Source organism: Scatophagus argus, chromosome 23 (genome assembly GCF_020382885.2).
Source record: "Scatophagus argus isolate fScaArg1 chromosome 23, fScaArg1.pri, whole genome shotgun sequence".
Lineage (NCBI taxonomy): Eukaryota > Metazoa > Chordata > Actinopteri > Scatophagidae > Scatophagus > Scatophagus argus.
This window is the reverse complement of record NC_058515.1, coordinates 11,851,975-11,872,605: the sequence shown is the minus strand read 5'-3', so window position 1 is coordinate 11,872,605 and position 20,631 is coordinate 11,851,975. Positions and strand designations below refer to the sequence as shown.

General features: G+C 41.3%; 2 protein-coding genes and 1 long non-coding RNA gene across 3 annotated transcripts; 1 reads left to right on the top strand and 2 right to left on the bottom strand.

The window, feature by feature from the left end:
* The first annotated feature begins 10 nt into the window (after positions 1–10).
* Positions 11–18,923, top strand: LOC124054188. Its single transcript, XR_006842327.1, has 4 exons — positions 11–315; positions 1,429–1,514; positions 8,085–8,188; positions 18,321–18,923. It is a non-coding gene; the product is annotated as an uncharacterized LOC124054188 (long non-coding RNA).
* six7 (SIX homeobox 7) lies at positions 1,511–5,253 on the bottom strand. The gene is made up of 3 exons (XM_046379861.1): positions 4,533–5,253; positions 2,982–3,145; positions 1,511–2,695 (listed from the first exon to the last, which is right to left on the bottom strand). The coding sequence occupies exons 1-3, from the start codon at positions 4,938–4,940 to the stop codon at positions 2,485–2,487; spliced, it is 783 nt and encodes a 260-aa protein (XP_046235817.1). The 5' UTR covers positions 4,941–5,253; the 3' UTR covers positions 1,511–2,484.
* b4gat1 (beta-1,4-glucuronyltransferase 1) lies at positions 18,376–20,526 on the bottom strand. Its single transcript, XM_046379847.1, has 2 exons — positions 19,097–20,526; positions 18,376–18,567 (listed from the first exon to the last, which is right to left on the bottom strand). Exons 1-2 carry the CDS (start codon positions 20,198–20,200, stop codon positions 18,376–18,378), a joined length of 1,296 nt encoding a protein of 431 aa, XP_046235803.1. The 5' UTR covers positions 20,201–20,526.
* Between the last annotated feature and the right edge of the window lie 105 nt (positions 20,527–20,631).

The window sequence follows — 20,631 nt, the reverse complement described above, 5'->3', positions numbered from 1 at the left end:
AAATTGGTAGCCAGGAGAGACATCTTATTTGGTTAAACTTACTCAACCTTATTGTTAGCATTTATATTATTTTACTTTTCCAAGTCTTAAAGATCGAATAGCGGCTCTGAAGAGACTCTGACGACCCCCTTAATTTCTACCTTTGCGCTATAATCAAGCCAGAAGCTCCGTCTTCCGGTCGCCATCTTTGTTTTGTTTTGGAAACAGTCGCGAATCGTAAACAGTAATAAAAGTCTTCTTCGTATGTGCAGCAGAAACAATGTTTTTATTTCAAGCCCGCTAGAAGAGTATTTTGGGAATGTCCTCAACATACTGGTAAGTGTTGTCAAACAGCCTGCAGGTTATTTTCAAACTTTGTCTTGTGATTCTTAGAAAAGTGAAACTGACGATTATGCTAGCAAAACATCAGTACAAGTCTTGAAAGTGGAAACTGGTCATGTAAGCAGTGAGTTAGTGGCAAAGCTCTGTAATGTTAATCTTAACGTTATAGTAAAAATGTGGATGTTTCATGTGTTAAATTTGTGTGTTTCATAAGTAGCAGCTATGTTGAAACTATAACAGAAGAGCAAGAACGAGAGGAAAAGGTGCAATTAGAAATGTGTCTACTACTTCAGACCCACGGACAGCATTTATCAATACACATCACAGTTTGGCGACTGATATTTAATGCTGGAGCCATAGATTCTAACAAACCTCAGTGAGGTAAACATCCCATCTGCCACTATGGGATAGAGAGTGAGGATGACAGGTTGACAATCTAGATGGATAAATAGCTATACAGGTACAACAATAAAAATGTGTATTTTTAATTTTGTGGTGAATTGTCGCTTTTATAGACCTTTTCAATGCAGATGGCTTAACTTGCTGGCACAGGTTTAACCGTAATTAATTGCTGCATTTCATTGCAATGCTTGATGTGGGAAGGTGGGTCATCATCAGGGGTATTAGTTACAACTGTGCTTTTCAGTCTTTGAGCAAATGTGGTTCATGAATCTAATTCAGCTGGGAAGGTGAGAACCACTGACAAAAATATGGCATTTATACACTGTATTATGATTATAACTCTCCTTTTATCTTTGTTTAGGTTAGTAAATGTATTAAATGTAAATGGAACGCATGGTCACAGTCATAGCTTTCTACTTGATTTATATTTAGAAACACTCTAAGTCAGCAATTTTGGATAAAAATAATTCATTTATTTACATAAACATTTACAAAATACATCTTTTCATTGTAATGCAGTAATGTGTTATGACAAATTATGGTTTTTAAGAAAGACAGCAAACAGTTAGCCTTTGAATGTGTCGTTTTGACATGAGGACACAGTCATGTCTGACTAGGTCTCGCTGTTCTCAGATGTAATAGGCACATTGAGTGAAGACCAATTAGTGCTTTTACATTCTCACTGCTTCATCTTTTCTGTTTCAGCGCCTGCAGGATCGTCAGAGCCGTTCAGGAGCATCTCCAAAAAGCCTGACGTGTTTCAAACAGTAACCGAAAGAGAAGTGAAAAAGGTAAAACACGGTTGGTAACAAAATGCTTTGTAGTTTAGAAGCACATGTGCATCATTAGTTACAAAAGGTCTGTCTGAACGTATGCTGAATGTATGTCGTTATTTGTGTTACATTGCAAAAGAGTGATGCCCTTAGTTCCTTTTTAAGGCAGTGAAATGTGTTAAATTTGTCACTATGTTTACATGCACTTCATAACCTGAGTACTCTGAATAACAAGATTAAGGTAATAATAATGGTCAGCATGGGCAAAAAGACACTGTTTGAAAACAGGTCATGCAAAAATGAGCAAACATCCAGGTTATTCTTATGCGAGTAATAAATGTAACTTATAGGCCTTATGTGTTTCTAAAAGGCCAGTTAAATAGTTTGCAGAACACTTTCACCCGTCAGCATACTGCTGTAACCTGAAGTCAAGTTATCAATGTGCATGTAAATCTAAATGTAGTTACATGTACAACAGCCTACTCAAGGCATTGTTCTTTGTGTCCTCACAGTTTCAGTACAAATTAATTATGTATATTAGATAATAACTATTAAAATGACCTACGCCAAAATATTTACTGAAATAGTATCAAAACTTAAAATATTAATATTCACATTATCTAAAGACCATTGGCATTATGTCTATAAATACTCTGTTTGAGCATTTAAAAACACTGTTATTCATGGAGAAGTACCCGCTCTACTGTATGTTTCCTTATCAACAGTGCTGAGTCATCGTCATCAGTAAACTAATTCATATAACAGTCCAGGTCATGTGCCATGGTGCTCTTTTAAGTGCATGTTGTTCTTGCATATCATTCCCACAGCCACATCAAGTGGCCTCCTCCTCATCCTCCTCCCACTGAGAACACCTCCAGTGTGTCCACAGACAGTTCAAGTGTCTTTAACATATGTCTGAGTCTAATGGCAGACAGCGCTCGCCGCTCTGCGTGGAACAAGAGTTCATCCAGGAAAAGAGTCTGTCGTTTCAAGACTCGAACTCGCTGTCGCTGCTGACGGAGATGTCCGGGGTCAAGGCTCCTGTTCCTCTGCGCTCGTTCTCTGTGCTACAGTCGCTGTTCTCTGGGCTGTCCAGGTGGTGAGGGGAGTTAGGCAACAAGTGGGGGTGATGGCGGCGCTCCTGATGGGAGCCGTCAGGTGAGCTCTCAGGGGGCAGGATGGAAGGATCCTGCTGCAGTCTGGGTGGAGGGAGAGACGAATGAAATCAGAGTGAGGTCCAACACTGGAGTATATGTGACAGAGATGACCTTCAAGCAGACACACGCTTACTTTGAATCATAATATCAGTTTTTTTGCCTTTTAGCAGACCTGCTGAAGGACGTTTCGGTTTTTAATGTCCTTCTGCTTCTCAGAAAATGTTTGCACAACACAAGCTAAAGCTATAACTCGCATAAACAACTAATCCTGAGTCACAACAAACCTTTTCTTTATGCATAATTAACATGCCATGTCATTTTTTGGTACCTGTTCTTTGCGGATGCAGCGCGGTCTCTTTGGCGGCGGTTCTTGAACCAGTTGCCCACCTGGGTGGGTGTTAGTCCTGTGGCCTGGGCCAAGTGGCGTTTCCTGGACGGGTTGGGGTAGGGGTCTTGGAGGTACCACTCTCTCAACAAACTGCGAGTTCTTTCCTGGAGATCACATAGAAATGTTTGGAACATTAGAGCAGATACTTCATTATATTATCTCCTGTTTTTTTTTTTGTTTTGTTTTGTTTTGTTTTTTTTACAATTTAAGTTTTGAGCACTCAAACTTTTTCTGGTACCATGAAAAGACACCATATGTTGTTTTGATATCATCCTATTAAACCACAATAATCTTATCACAGTCATATGATGCTCAGTAATCGTATTAAACTGGCTTTATAAATAGATGATTACAATCTACATTAGAAGTATACATAACAATGTATATCCACTAAATGGGATCATGTTAATAGGCTGATGAAGAGACTATCCCTCCTGAGGTTTGGGATTTAAGATTAATCTATGAACAATACTTCCCTCTGCCACATGAGGGAGATCACACACATAAACACCCACCCTAGATGCCAGGTGGAGGCTTATGTGGTTTCTAACATACAATATCTTAACTTAATCTTTGAATCCTGTGAAACAGTCACTTTTTGTCTTTGTAGCTCATTTGTCTAGTGAAATTTAACAAATAAATGGTGCAAAAAGTACAACCAGTCAGGTTCTCATGAAGCTGAACAATGAAAATGCCCCAGTGTTTTTCATATACAAAGTGATGGTCAAGAAGCTCCACACGTCTGGATACTACAGATTATTGTGACACCTTTAGTGGTTTCGGACAGGAAGCCTGAATGTCGTGCACTGTAAGTTTGCTCTTAAATATGGAATAAATGTCTCTCAGTGTATTGGCTGCTGGATAGCAGATAGGTGTCTTACTTAGACTCCTGCAGGTCTGCCCTCATAGCCAATTAGTGTCATAGCCATATTTGAACAGAGCAGCTGCTAAATAAAGATTAGATTAAACTTTAATGACACTGGGGGGAAGTCTGGCCTTTGTAGCTTGCTGAATGCAAATGTTACAGCAAAGAAGATTGAGTATAAAAATGAGAGCTGCTAGTTTTGCAACTTCAGGAGCCATACTCTGTCTAACAGTACGTCAGTATGCTGGTTAGGAAAACTAGTACGAGATCTCTGATCTTGCAGCAGGCCAACATGCTTTATTAGACATCAGGACAGAAGGAAGAAGGATAACCACGGCTCTGGCTATGATCATCTTAAGAGCTCAAAGACCAGGCTGCTTGATACGGCACCGCCAGGTTAAAAAGCAGAAGAGAGCAACTCATGGTCAAGTTTCCAAAGTCAAGATGCAATTTCATGTTATTTAAATGCGTATTATAAAACGATGTCACTTGAGGAATTTTTATTCTGAGTTAACTTTTTGCCCAAACATGGGGAACACGTGGGGGTCCGGGTCCCACTACGTCCCCCTGTCACCATCAGACGTGTGGGTTAAGTTATAACGTTACAACGCGTGTCGCTGCGTTACCTTAAAGCAGTGCGTCTTCTGCTCGCCGTCCCAGATGGTGCGGGGCAGGGGGAACTTCTTGCGGATCCGATACTTCTCCACCGGGCCCAGCGGCCGCCCTCGGAGCCTCTCCGCCTCTCTGTAGTGCGCGTCCAGCCACAGGTCTTGAAGCTTGGCGTGCGACTCGCGCGTAAACCGGTGGCTCTGGAGGATCTGGTAAAGAGCGTCAAAGTTTCCGCCGTGGAAGGCGACCAGCGCCCTCGCTCGCATCACAGACTCGTGTCGGTTCAGCGCTTCCCCTGCCGAGCCGGGGACGGCGGCGGGCAGGGACCAGAGGAACCTGCCGAGGCGCTCGATGTCCCCGGTCTCCTCTAAGTTCTCACACACACGAGCGACCTGGTCCGGTGTGAACATCGGGAGTGGGAACATGTCGACTGGTTTCTTCGTAGTAGCTCACCGACAAAGTTCACAAGACTGCATGAAATGATGTAGGCTATCCAACCGTGCGTAAAGCTCCGTGCGCTCTCTGCGCTATCTATCTGCGGCCTCTCTTACGCAACTGGGTCTTTCCTGTTAGTTGGGCAGTTGTTTCAGAGAAGCCTGCGTTCAGCTTCGAGAGGCGAATAAAGAAAGAGGACAAGGAGTCAAACTGTATTTATAGGTGGATACAATTAGCATCTCTATGGTTGTTTTGAGAAGGATTATGCACCCCGGCCATTAGCCTCTTAGTGGGGGGTAGTGTGTACAGAGGTGACTGGTTGATCAGCTTGTTTGGCTTAGCCTGAGGATACGTTGACTGCCAGGATGACTGCAGTGAGCAAACAAGTGAGGATAGGTCGGTTCTGGTGGAGATGGAGCTCTGCCTCAAGAGGAGACGCTGAGGGGAGTAAATGTGGAGTGAGATACAGAAAACGGCAGGCAAAACTCAAGAAAATCTGAACAAGCTAACAAGGAATAACCTCTTTCTGGCCTTTATAAATGAGTGAAAACTTTAAAATAATTAAATGGGCCCAGCAGTTACTCACACACGTGCATGGCACAATTAAACGCTCATGGTCATGAAAATCTGTATCACATGTGCCTCGACATCTGGCCGAGAGGGACACGTCGGGGCACAAAGCGATTCCTGACCAGCTAATACCCATGTAATTAAAACAGACATGGTTGCACCTATAGGCCATCCTCTTGTGACCTCTTGCCAGACCAAGACATAATGAAAACCCCTGTAGACATCAATGTGCGGATGAGCAACTCCAGGACAAGGAATTAATGATCTGCTGCATGGTTCAATCCTTCTGATCTCAGTAGCTCATTAATCAGTCTTAGGATAATTTTCTTATTAATCAGGCTAAGGATCCTGTAAGCATCTGTCAGCTACAGTGCAAACTTCATTTGTACATTATTGCCCAGAGGAAAATTATTTGTTTCAACAAGCATCAGTGGACCAAATCTTGAATACAGAATGTTAAGTTCTAGACATTAAATTTCATTCAAAACCTAGAATAAGCACCTCTGATGGCAGACACAGATTAGACCCTGGATTGAAGATGAGGCTTTGCATAAAGGTTGCAGTCAGGTGAAGGATCATCTGGTTTAAAATAAGGTGAAGCGGGTTAAAATCTCGTCTAGAAATCTGTCTAGAATACAGATATGAACCTGCCAGACACAGAGCGCAGGTATACGAACACCAGCAGTCCCAATTAGTGGATGCAAAAAAGAAAATGTGAAATAACCCCTCTGACAAAATCAGTAAACATTACATGTGTGCCATACCTACATACATATTCATTTCAGTGTAAAACATGATTTAAAGACTAGAAAATTCAGCCAAAGTGCAAATGAGCTGTCAAACTGTGAACTCTGTGTGACAAATTTTGTCCCAGAAAAATTAAAAGTTGTCAACTTTGTCAAGATAAATTGTTTTGTGTTCTTTAAATATTTGCTGAAGAAATATAGGGAGATGTTACATGAATTAAGTAATTAAAATGTTGATTTGGTGTGAGTTTTATTTTTTTCTCAGCATGGTAATTGTGAGGGAGGCTTCGTCTGACAGCCTTTTGCCTCCTCACCAGCTGTGACATTTTCTCAGTTTTAAACAGCACCCATAACAGTTGCAAAAAAGAAAAAAGATTTATAAAATTGTTTCTTGTAAGCCTTTATTTATAATCTCGGTTTGCTCGCTTGGTTTGTTTTGTCAGCGACGTTAGTATTATTTTTTTATCGTCACCACTTTTTAAAATTATTTTTCTTATTGCTTTCTATAATATGTACATTTCTGTCCAACCAGCAGCCCCAAACCCATAGATATTCAATTTACAATAAAAAAAGCAGAAAATTCTCACATTCAAGTGGCCGAACAGAGAAGGTAGTTACTAGATAAATTACTCAAACCAATTAATCGTTTCTCAGACATGTTAATATTTTGTCAGTCAACTAGCTGAGTAATCCTTTCAGCACCAGGCACAGAGGAAGCTTTCCAAATCTGCTGCTCAGTGGAGTTTAGGGTATAGAAAGCGTATAAGAATTACTTTATAAGCAGTTGGCAATCATTTGATATGTGTTAGATCCTAAATCTAGATTAAAATACCAGGTGGGATTGGTGGGCTAATGGAAAGGTGGGGGGGCAGGAGGTGTCGGTGCTATGTGCGCACAGAAGGAGAGAAATGAGCTCAGTGAAGATCATGCTCACGGCTAATCTAACCCTTCCAAGTTTCAGACACTTCGCGCCACTGACCACCACCACCACACACACACACACACACACACACACTCACTCACCTTCATTACAAGAAATCCCTCGACTCAATCTGTTTAACACTTTGAGAGCAGACTGAACCAAAATCTGCTTAAGCTCCCCCAAGCTGTTGGAACAGGATGAGTGGTAAGATGGTGATGGGATGAACAGACGATGTGTGTTTGAAGAGGAGTAGGGGAGGTGGGGGCGTTAGTAATATTTTTTGTAAAAAAAAAAAAAAAAAAATCATCACTGACATCACTTATACCGTCATCACTGATTTATTAAACTGCTGCCCTCAAGGCAATAATGACTTTGATGATTAAATATGTAATCTCAAGGCCATTTAAATTCCTACTTGTCACACCTTGCATAGAGGAGCGCTGAACTCCCACTGTTCAGTGCCAAATAAGCTGTCGCACAAGCCACAAAAGATGTTGACAGGTTTTCTGTCAGTTTGTCATGAGGTGTCCCTGGAAAAAAGTTCGATTTTTGTTTGAGCTGCCTTTCATACGGAGTGCTGTGTCACTGTGACATTACAAGAAAACAATCAGGATTTTACTTTTACTTCTAAGGCAAATAGTTCAACAGTAACACTGTAGTCTCTGTGTTTCTCTGAAGCACTGCCAAAGATAAGCCATGAAAAGCCCACAAACAAAACAATTTTCACTGTCCCTTCGCAGCAAAGTTTGAACCCGATATGCCCGACTGGACCGTTTCTGTGTGTTCACATTTCTAAACAAACAGGGTAGTTGCCTTTCAGGGTAGTAGAACAAGAAACCTGAAATTGCTTGTGGATGTGAAGCTGTTTGTATGTCTCTTGCCGTATCCCAATTTAGGTGGCGACTCATCTAAAGGACATGGCACTTGGACATGGATCTGATGGCCAGACCAGCAAGACAAAACTACCGGTACACTCAGGCGCTCCTCATCAACTCATGAGGTAAAAAATTCTTCATGTTTACTACCAGGAAGTTTACCTTAAATGATTGACTGAATGTAAATTTCTGTGGAAAATCGTAGATGTAATGTTGTCTCACCTCAGCATAGGATCCAGCATGTTTAGACACGATTTATACCTTGAAGAAGTTTCCTCATGAAAACCACCTGATGAAAAAACATGGTAAACACAGCCTGTTTGTATGATATTTCCCAATTACATGCCCACAGTGGATTATAAGACAAAGGAAGCTGCTAAGGGTGCAGCAGTCGTATTATGTGCAAAAGACTGTGAGAGTATTAAAGGTTCAGTAACTTGAACATTGACTTTCTAGGAGTGACACAAACCTTGTTAGGCTGTATCTGGTTGTGAAATGTACCTTTCACAGGATCCAGTCCCTGTACCAGGACACAGCTTATGAGTATTAACTCTATGGTGGACTCTATTCCCTGCCTTTTGGTCAGTATAGCTTTTAACTTCCAGTCAGTCAGCTACTCACACCAGGGCTAACAGGATAAATGAGTAAAGAAAATGGCTGGAAATGTTTTTCGGTGGCTGACACTGTTATAGAATCAAACGTTCAGTTTCACTTCAATGTAGTGCTTACTGTGCTTAACCTGTCTTATGAAAAATGTAGTTATAAAACCTTCATGTGCATGGTGAGTTTTTTTTTCATTTGTTTTTGGCTTGGTTACTAGTAATCCAAGAACAGACTGTGGAATATGTTGAACTTGTTAGCAGCAGAAAATTAATACCCATAGACACACACACACGCACACACACACACACACACACACACACGCATACTACCTCATTGGCTGCACCCATACATTGTGGAACCCCACTTGGCATAATTAATTAGTGGCTTACACAGAAGCCTCCTGCTTAAAAAAATGACCTGTTGATTTTGCCAACAGGCAAAGCAGGGGGCTTGCATCTGTGTGTGTAGCTGTGTATGTGTGTGTGTGTGTTTGGGGGGGTATTACCATGCTGTATAAATCCACACCAAGCACAATTAACAAGCAACTGGGAGGAGAAGTAATTAGTATTATCTGCTTATCACCATCAACTTCTATTCTAAGGAAAATGGGTTAAAAAACACACAATGACACACACACACACTAATTCCCCCCAGGCAAATGTGTAAGGGCTAATTACAAGCTCATTTGCAACTCAATAGCCGCATCCTCTCAGACAGGTCGATCCCCCCTGCATCCTCCCCTCCCTCGTCCTCGACATACTGTGTGTTAGCTTTACCTCTCAGTCCACGCCGGGGGCACTCGTCATGCAAACGACAAAAACTGCTTCACCAACAGTCTCTGTATGGTGAGAGAGATGAACATCTCTTGATTCAATTGACACAGGTGACAAAAAAGTAAATTTGAACTGAATTTTCAGCAAACACTATTGGGGCATTTCATTAAAACTTTAAAACCAAGGTTTAAAGCTAAAGTTATATGCACATATATTTGATTGTGTATAAAGTGGGAATATGTCCTACCACTCCGAGTATCTACAGTGTTATTGGCTGTGGTATATTCAAAGCTTCTGCTCGATAAACAGTTTCTGAGGCGTTTTGATCTGGTGGGATCTTATTGGAGCAAAGCTTGAGTGCATTTAAAGTCTCTGTTTTGCTGTTTTGGCATCAAAAAGGACACTGAAATTAGCAAATATTCCATCTGAGAAGCTGAAACGTGAGAATTTTGGGCATTCTGGCTTAAAAATGACTTTAGTGATCAAGTTATCGCAGACGAATTTGAAAGTGAAAACTTCTTCTTATGCCAAATAAACAATTTAAAACCCTCTTGGATTAACTGAAAAGTTGAAAATAGGGCTGTCGTTTCTGAGTCCTTGAAAATTCTACTTTTTTAGAGAGGCATCTTTCCCGCAAGACAGCAGCACAACAAATGTGTGATGATCATATAGAATATGATGCAGTGTTGTAGTTTAAACTGACACCAGTTTGTGTAAAGCAGTTAAAATGAGCTCAACCTCAGAATTTCAGTAACCTTGATTTTTTCTTACTTTTAAAATACATCTTTCAGCGTGTAGGTCTTGTTTAAGGGAAACATTGTTAATGTTTGTTTTTTTTTTTGTTGAAATGAGTCCACTTTTGAAAACATTTCAAGATGTGTATCAGGAGATAACAGACTTCTGTTGATCTCTTCTTCATACATTGTCTAACCCCAAGAACTTTGGATCAAGACAGATAGATAGATTTAGAGAGAAGTTTATCAATCAAGAGGTCGGTTTCGTTCACTGAGTCACTCGAGACTTTTTTTTTAAGAAGTGCTGTGTCACTGTGACATTATTATAAATGCCGCCTGTGTGAACTAATAAGCGAGTCAGAGCAGCAAGCTCTTTTACACCTCAGGGTATGAAGAACGAGATGTTTCGGTGGATTTTTGTTCCCTCCGGCGCAATGAACCACGCCCAAACTGTATCATGTTCGCTGTTTGAGGATCAGCTTACCACCAGCTCACGGTTAGCTGGCAAACTCTAATTTAAGCCTTTAAAAAATAGCCCAGCAAATCACTGCTTGCTCTGGATTATTTGTTTTCTTGTTCGCCTGTTCCATAGAGCTTTTAATAGCAAGAGCTGACTGTCTGAGTGACACACTCAGTGATGTAATTGGCTGAGGATCATTTTGAGGCTTGTTAACACTTAACAAAGCTTGGAAACCCTTTGACTGTTTGTTTGAGAGAATCAGATGAGGGAAATTATAGAAATGTGTTCTCTCTGTTTTGTAGTGATTTTTTTTTTATTAATTTGGCCAAAGCAACATTAACATTTTCATCTAAAACTTATAAAAGTTAGATGATTTAAAGGAATTTGTGGTGTTCAGTAGCAAACACTTAAATCAAAGTTTATGACTGTCACTGTATTTAATCATGTGTAGTCCTTGCTGAAGTATCACTAGGAGTTTGAAAGTTAGTTTCACAAAACCCTTGTTTCATATCTGATTTGTCACTCATTATCTACGTTTTCATCAGTTTATCGGTCGCTCTTAGGGGTAAATTTAATCATTCAGTAAAGCTTTGATTATTGCTCTCGTTTTTATTTTTGGTTCAACTTGACTTTCTGACATGAAACGACACGACAGCAACTTTCACAAACAGCATTACAAATTATGTATGGGTTTTCAAAAACATTAAAAATGAAAAAGCAGTAAAATGTACAAATGTTTTGATGAAAAAAAGTCATGAGATTTCATTTTATATTTTCCTTGAATATTGCATATTATTATGATCAAACTGTCTGTCTTTGGCATAAACCCTCCTCTTCTTCTGCCTCCCTCCATCATCATATGTAACAGGTGTTACTGGAGTTGTTTAGGAATCCTGAGGGATTTAAGGTGGGACTTATTCTTACCTAATACTATAATGCTCATTAATTCCTGCTTTGGTGACTTACGTCCCCCTGATCCCCTCTGGTCAGGCTGACCCAGCCCGGCCCATCCTCGGCCTGCTGACGCGATCAGGGCCTCGACAGAGCGGCCGCTCAGCTGTCAGGTGGGAAGAAGCGCTGGGCGGATCATTTGTCTTTCTGAGGGAACTTGCGGGTCAAGGCGGGAACACGGGGTCGTAAGAGACAGCTACATGGCTGCATGGGGGTGCCACTGATATGAACTTTGTCATGACCTTCCAAGCACAGGATGGTGTGTGTATTAGATTTGGGCCACACTGTGTCCAAGTAGTGAAAACAAATAGTCCCTCACTGCTAACTTATATTGATTTTGTCAAGTTGCGCTGTTAAGTCAAGCTCGACTAAGATTTCATTTAATCTCCTGTGTTACTTCTGCTATACTAAGTATATGATCCAGAGTAAGAGGTAGGCCACATCTGCATCCATATTCAGTTTGTTCGTTATGGCACCAGCAGCAAGGCGTAATTATATCACTGAAATCCTTCAGGTAATCTTTGAGACATTGTTGGCACACACCCAGTTTGTGTTGTGAAAACATTGGAGTAATTGTATCATAGCTTCCATCATCTGCTACTGAATGACTGTGATAAATGAACCCTGTATTAGTGCATCGATCGATGCAGCATTAACTCAATCTGGACATGGCAGCCACTGTAAATCAGTGTGTGTTGTTATGCTGTAGTGCTTCACTTTGTGTGTGTGTGTGTTTAAATGTCCAGCAGCACAGCATGACACCATTCAAATGCAAGCATGATTACTTAGAACGATTACTCACCTGTGTGTGTATGTTTGCGTCTATATGTCTAGTGTGTGTGTTTTCCCGCTGGGTTCATGTGACAGCAGGGGTGGGAGGCTAAGAGGCGCTAGCTTGGTGAGAAGGATTACCTATATCTGTTAGGCCTCCTTTTCTTTCCCCGGGGCCATGTCACGTCTCATTACTTCTGTCCTCCAGCCTGGATAGTCTGGCTTGAGCAGGATTCATTTAAAATGCGGGCAGCCTGGGCGTCCAAGAACACCAGGTTTAGAGGCAGAGCGATATGCGTGCCCTTTGCCTGAGAGGATTTTTTTCCAGTAAGCAGACAGGTAAACTTCTTCCGAAGCTGGCATTGATGGCAGTTAAGCCTTCACTTGTTTAAGTGAAACGGATGGCTGCATCTCAGAGGGCGACATGCTGCTCTGCGTGGGGTTACAATCTCTTGTTCTGGTTGTGTCATCGAGAAAGAACGCAGCTGACAGACCTGTGTGTAATTAAGTATAGCATTGCACGCATCACATGTATGAGGAAACGAAGAGGTCGGGGGTGGGGAGGTCATAAAGGAAGAAAACATGGGGGTGGGGGACTCAAAAAGGGCCTTGAAGTTGTAGTCGTTGAAGTCACTTAATAAGTAAAAATTGCAGCCCGACTGTTATATCGATCAGCTGAAGTATTGCCCAGTATTAGCCTGTCACACATGGTTTTGGTATTGTTATCCTGTATGTTGTCTGATATGCACCAATATGAAAACTAATTTATTCTATAATTTATTCTGCTAATTTAGAATTTTATGTTTGCTCTAAAAATGAATCCTGCCTGCTTTACATATTTTTCCCTCAAGTGTTTGAGAACCACATTTCAAAAAATGTGTGTATGTGTACACATATATCATGTATTTCTATCAGAATTTTTTCTTGCTCCTTTATTTTGTGGTTGGCATTGGAAAATCCAGTATTAGTTTGGCTCAGGTAAAAACTTTCTTGTGGTTTCAGCTTCTCAAAATGCTCTGGTTCTCTGTTTTGGGTTATGCTACTTGGACAAAACCAGATATTTGATGAGGTCAAACCAAAACTGTGACAGGCATTTCATTTTCCTATTTGTGACATTTTTAGAACAAAAAATTAAATGTTCTAATATGCATAATAAATTAATATTTGATAATGAAGCTTTTTAAGTCAAGCAGAAACATGAAACATTCTGTTTCATTATTCTCAAATGTGACTATTTGCTGCTTATATCTTATCTTGCAAAATAAACAGTTAGAAAACATCACCTTGAAATTGGTGATTTTTTTATACTCAACAAGCATTCGATTTATCAATTAATCAAAAAGTCATCAAGACATTAATGTGCATCAAGTGCTGTTCATAACAAACATTTGTTTTAACTTGCAGGGGAAGATGTACTTTAGACTTGCTTTAAAATGTTAATTTTTAACTGTGTATTATTGTTTAAACTCTCCAACACACAGCTCTAATGTGGCACATACACATAGGCTGTTTTATTTATTTTTCTAATATTATTATATATATTATATTATAAATCCCCTTTCAGACATTTAACAAATCATTTATTCAATAATTGTAAGGAACTCTTCAAGCACTCCTCTAAACCATTTGGCCTAATCACTTGCAAATCCTTCCAGTCAAGTGGCTCATTAGACCAAATCACTGATGTTAAGCTGAGTGGCATAAACATCCCCTATAGTTCTTTTCTCTCCAAACTGCTGTTAGACATGCTGCAGGGGGCAAACAACCATTTCATTTGTACTTATGTTTCATTTTGCAAATTCCTTTGATCAGTGTGGGTCACCGAGTCCTTCATTTATCACCCATTCGCTGACCCAGAAGGGCCTGTATATTTGCGTCTGTATTTTGACCCTTTGCTCTCATTGCCCTCGCCTGTTCCTCCCCCTTCTCTGGAGAAACCCCCTGCCGCCTGCTCATCTCGCCCTCCAGCTGGTTCCCTCCACCTTCCAGAAGACGCAGAGTTCTCCCGGCCTTAGCAGGCCAGCTAATCTAGATGGCGGGATGCCTCCCTCCTGCTAGCATACACAAGAGAGGGCAGCACTAATTGCTTATGTCGTAAAGCTCCTCTGACCCAGAAAAGCCTCCACTCCCCAAAGCTGTCGATATAAACCCCACTTTACCTCACCAAACCTGCCTGTCCTGATCCCCACAAGCCACTCCCTGATAACATTTCTGCACCTTCTGCCACATTATTAACACCCGGTCAGGGTGGGCAGAAGGAAAGAAGAGAATGAACATGAAACACATGAAACATGACGTCTTTGTAGGGCAGTATTTTTTTGGGGAGGGGGAAGGATGCCAGTGGTTCATGATTAATGACTAACCAAGCTGATTTTCTTTCAAAAATGCAGAGTAGTCAGAAAAAGGTGAAAAAATGATGCTGACTGATTTGGTAAAACTGGATTTGTCAGTAAGTTGGATAACAATACAATACGATACGATAACAAAACTTTCCTAATAATCTTCCACAGAAATACCTACAATATTGCTCAGGACTTGCTATGAGGTTGGAGTACATATTCAAAGGAGAAGGCACGATGTATTTAGCAGAAAGCAAAAGTGCCTGATCTTTGGATAGGTGAATGATGATCAGGTGTGCCCAACAAAAGCTGGTCTAAAGCCAAAGCATGGACTTGCGTGCTACTGGCTCTCGTGCGCCTGCTTCATTACTGAGCCCGGTAATGAAGGCTTAGCCATAAAACGCTACCGCGCCTTGGCCAGTCAAGTGCCGAATGTCACACGTGCTGTACTTCGTCAACAGATGGCCAACGATTGGGCAACTTTAAAGCTAGGTAAACAGATATGAATGTTTTTCATTTTCAACTTTCTAGGACCCGCTTTTGTCTTAAAGACATTTAAAATGACATAGTAAAATACTCAACAGGAATATTAGGTGGTTGCTCAGGTGTTGCAACTCTTTGATTAGACAAGTAATTCAGTCCGTATCAAACTGCAGTCTGACTGAAAACTCCTCAAAGTCCACTTTAATACAGATCTTAATTACTAAATAGGAACTTTTAATTGGATGCTGGACTGACTCGCCCTTTAATCACCCATCACATGCTGCTGATGCAGGGATGCCTTTAAACCCCCATCTTAAGCCTCGTTACACCACAGGTTAATGTCAAGTGTGTCAAGTGCTTGGTGAACGATACTTCTACTGATACCTTGTAGTTTTTTGTCTTTGCACGCAATTTAAGGTCAAACGAGTGGAATCTGCTTTTGTTTGTTTTGTTTGTTAGGAACGTGTTTCTTAGATATTAAGCGCAGCGGTTCTTTGTTTTCCTGCCCACAGCTTGTCCACCTGCTATTTAAGTGATACTCAGAGATACACTGTTGACATTACTTGTCATTAGAAATCCCTCCGGTGAAGTTAATTGATTGGATTTGTGTGTTTCCAAGTGCTCAAAGAGCTTTCGGACAACTTGAGGTTGTTGTTCAGTAGTTTGAACAACAGACGAATGATTGACACTTATCGGTCAAATAAAAGTCATCCGCTCGGTTTAATAGAAATTCCAACAACACATATCAGGCATCGTATTTTGTGAACACAAAAGAAAAAAAAATACAAACAAAAAGCATTTTCAAGTAAAGGGGAAAAAAACACAAGAAATAAAGCACCACATCACATCATCACACAGGGTAATATGTTGAAATCTCACTCCAAAAATACCTAAATAAAATAAAATAATAAAAATGATTGTTAAAGTGATTCTAAAACAAAAACATGTTCCATAGTTTTTCCCCACAAAATTAAAAATTATTTCGTGCTACAGGTTTCTTGCTTGGGGTCAATAAAAAATAGTTAAACCAATTCCAGTTTGACAATAAATATATCATGAACACTACAAGTGGGGAAGGAAAAATTAGTTAAATCTCTCCAAAAGTACATAACAACTTAACACTTAAAACACTAAACAGACCCGAGTCGTAGTCAGAGTTTAATACTGTATGTGGTTTTGTACCAGTAAGTTACAGAAAAATGTGTGAGATCAATAATGTGCTCGTTAGTGGCGTTGAGATAAACAGTTCCACGGCAATCCTTTCGACGACACAGGCTGCTTTTGTTCGAGTTTCACATCTAGATTGTGCAGTATTTTTTAATCAGTCAACCCACTAGTCATGCTACATTCCTGACCTCATCATACGCTCTTAAGGAGGTAGGAACCCTAGAACTACATGATATACCTTCAGATCCTCAGTGTTATAATACAGTAGTTTTGCACAGTCTTGGTGAAATAGTGTTGTATAATGTCTGTGTAAAGTTTCCCAGTGCTCTGTTGTGCTAATAATCTCTTTTGACAGTCTGCTGCAAGACCAAGGACTCCCAGGGTTATTGAAAGTTTTGAAATGTGCTGACAGTTGTGGCGCAGAGCAAATTTCCATCCCCACGAGCGCCCAGCAGCACTGGTGTTGTATAATGCCTGTGTTGTGCTGTAGTGTTTCAAACACTCACATCACTTACACTGAAAACACTCAAGTGCCTGACACCCTCTGGTGGTCAGCGTGCATCACTGCCACAATATTCATAAAGACTTCAGAGTGGGGGGGGGGGGGGGGGGGGGGGGGCTGATTCCCACTGATGCTGATGTTGACGGTCAGACTGAATCACCATTTTGTTTCCCTTCATAGTTGTTGCTGACCAACTGAAAACATCTGGTAAAAATGTTTGAAATCAGGCAACACTTCTGTAGACCCCTGCCAGAATTTAAGCAAGCAAGTGAAAGCAAATAGCACATTTTATCTTCTACTACAGCATGACGATTGTGCACCGTATCTTTGCATTAGCCAGACAGATGGCCTTGAGGTCTTTAACTACATAGATGGACGTGTTATTTTCAAACAGCCAGTCATTTTGTTTCATTTTATACTATATTTGCAGAAGGCTGTAACAGTTCTGTCATTGGTACAGAAATATCCCTTTTCTTTCCCCTTAATAATATTAACCTATTAACTACAAATCTGACATTTCTATTGGCTAGGGATGAAACAATATTTAGTAATCAGATCAGTTATTAGCCAAGGTGACAGATGACCGAAATTCAGAACCGATGTACATTTGCAGTGAAAATGAACATCTTAGTGTCAAAATTTACAATAACCACTAATGGAGTGTAACAATTTAGCACAATTTAGCCATGCACTATTCTGAGGTACTGACTTGATTACTTGAGTATTTTTTGCTACTTTATATTTCCAATCCACTACATTTTGGAGTCAAATACTGTACTTTTTACTCCACTACATTTATTTGGTAAGTGTTTTTACTAGTGACTATGCACAGAAAGAAAGGCGGCTACATCAGAGCCAAAATGGTTAATTAATTTTATGGGCAATCACAAAATAAAAAACACTGATTCTGGTGATTAGAAAAATAATAAATATTGGACTGGATATTCTGACAGTCTGTTTGTTTGACTGCACAAGGGGATGACTCTTTGTGATTTCATTTGGACTGTTATCAGCTGTCATGAAATTCGAAACCTCGTGTGAAATAAGGACATTTGTCTCTCAGCGTATATAGTAATATATTACTATATAGTAATATATAGTCTTACAGTCACAAGCTCAGAAATGTTTTAAAATAGAAAACGTACCTCACATGCTTTAACATTTAGGTCAGTCAAATACCATGGTTTTTAGAGGACAGTAGTCTCTTGAGTTTCCAGCCAGAATTCCAGTCTGGCATGATCATTTCTTCCTTTCAGTCCCAACTAGCAGGATGCTGTCAGAAATCCCCAGAGAACATTTCTCTGCTGCTCATTTTCAAAGGGAGTTGAAGCAAACCCAGAGTTGGATTAGACTAAACTCCTACTGTGCCATCATCACACTGAATCATAGAAAAACTAGGACATTTTGGGCATGGAGAGCCTGACTGGCAGCTGAATCTGTTTAAAATAAAAATGAACGTCTGTTATTTCTGCAGAAGACTGATTCCATTTGGGAGCAGTGGAGGCAGGATTTATGGTGCTCAAGTTGTCTCAGCATCGTCGGGTGGAGGATGGATATTTGGTTTTCAGGCCCTCTTTGAAGCTGCGAAACAGAAGTCGGTTGCGTTTGTTCTCTTCATCTTTCTTGGCGTGGAACTCCCCCTGGATCTTGAAGCCCCGGTGCACCACAAAGGCTGAGCTCAGCACCGAGAACCTGTATCCGGCTACGTGGAGTTCGCAGGTCTGGAGGGAGATGGATGGACAGGAGGAGAAAGCAGACATGGAAGTAGATGAGACGGTAGACAATGAATGATGGACAAAACTGAAGCAGCAGAGGCAGAGATATTCTGACTTTTAGTCCTTAGTATGGGTCAAGCTCCAGAAATACTGGATCCATATAATGCAAAAGTGAAAAAACTATTGGTTGTTAAAAAAAACACAAAAGCAATTTAAACATGTCACCTTCTTGTTTTAACAATTTTCCTTTACTGTTATTCACCTTTGACAGGCCAAAAGGTTCGCTGATTAATCAAGAAAACATACAGTGCACAAATCAGTGCTGGAAATAAATTTGAGTTGTGACCTGAGACAATGCAAAAGCCAAAAAAACCTCTCTGTGAAGGAGTCGCATGCTGGAAAGTGTACTTCTGATAATTGCAACTGAATGCCACAGTCTTAAACAGCTGGTATGTGGATCTGGAGTTTTCATTTTTTTCTAATCAAACTTAGATTTCTAAGGTATTTCACACACACATTTCCAAACTGTACAAACCTGGCTGATGCGATTGAAGCCATATTGCTTGAAGTTCTCATCATAGAGGGGTACAGTGTGGGGCCCGATGTAGAAAGGCTCCCAGGGGTCCACCCAGGTGAGCGTATAGGCAACCTCCAGTGTGCCTGTCTCCCTGACGTGGCTGTTAACCCACTGTGAGTAGTTGGTTGGGGCTTGACAGCGAGGACACAGCTCTTCATAAAACGGCCGGACCTCACCTACCTGATAGAGCTGAACCAACTCTGCCTTGGTGGCAGGCATCTTCCTGTCATGGCGGATCTCGAAGGCAGGTAAGACAAATACTTCATCACTGGCAGGCTCACGCTTCACGATCATGGCCAGGAACTGCTGATGCAGGTCGGCGCTTGGCATCATGTCGATGTCAATGACCAGAATGTAGGAGGAGTCTGTGCCACCTCTGGCAACATTACGAAGAAGGTTGTTGGGGTAGGAGATGTTTCCGCTGATGGCATAGTTCTTGTATTTATCTCTGTGGGCCTCCAGTCTGGAGAACACAGAACCACAGTCTTCAAGTCCTGCAAAATGCTCATGGTCCTTTTCAGGGAAACTGGCCGTCTCCCCTGAGAGGCAGACCAAGTGGAAGTCCACCAGGGCTTGAATCTGAGGGCAGAAGAAGCTGAGTGCATAGACCAGAGCTGTGGCAAACTTGACATCTTGTCCATGTGCGAATATGGCCACAGAGAGAGGGTTTTGCCACCTTTCCAGAAGAGATTCCAGGTGATGCAGGTTGTTGATGGTTGTGTGTGTGGCTAGAGCCAGGACATTGGTGCTACGGTCGGATCCTGGTTTCTGATTCGTGGTGAAATCACTTTTGATCAAGTTCTTGTACACCCGGTACTGACCACTGTTGTCAAAGATCCCACCAGTGGACAGCGAGTATCTCAGACGCTCCTTCCGCGAGTTTTTCTCGGGGTGTCCATTTTTCTTTCCCCCAGAGCCTCCAAAGAGCTCAGAGTATCGGTACCGCTGCTGCTTACCGTGAAACTTTGATAAGAAAGACAGGTATATGAGCTGCAGGAGCGCCACTATCAGCAGAGCACTCAGCACCACTTTGAAGGCGGAACATTTCTTGGAGAGATGCATTCCAGAGAAGCTGCAAACTGGCTAATTACTGTACGTAAAGCAGATCCACACACCGGAGCAGGCTGCCGTTTCCTTGAGAGCTGGCTATTTCTGTCCGAGCGCCCCAGCTAACGTTACCTACATCGCTATCATGATGCTAGCACGGCAGCCTATTCGTCTGGAAATGAAACGAATACTTGACTGCATATTTTGCTGGTTGGTGGCAACGCTGCGCCAGGTTTTCATACGGCCCTAGACAACACGAATAAAACGGCGGAACGATTCCAGTTTCCGAGATCTCCATCAAAACACAAATCAGTTGTTAACACTCATGCGCCTACTGCTGCGACAGCGGCGCATGTAGATGCGTAATAACCGTAACACAGAGAGTAAAGGCGCAACGAAGTTCCTTTAGCGGCAGCATAAAGGGCTTTTGCACTTCCTCGTAGGCT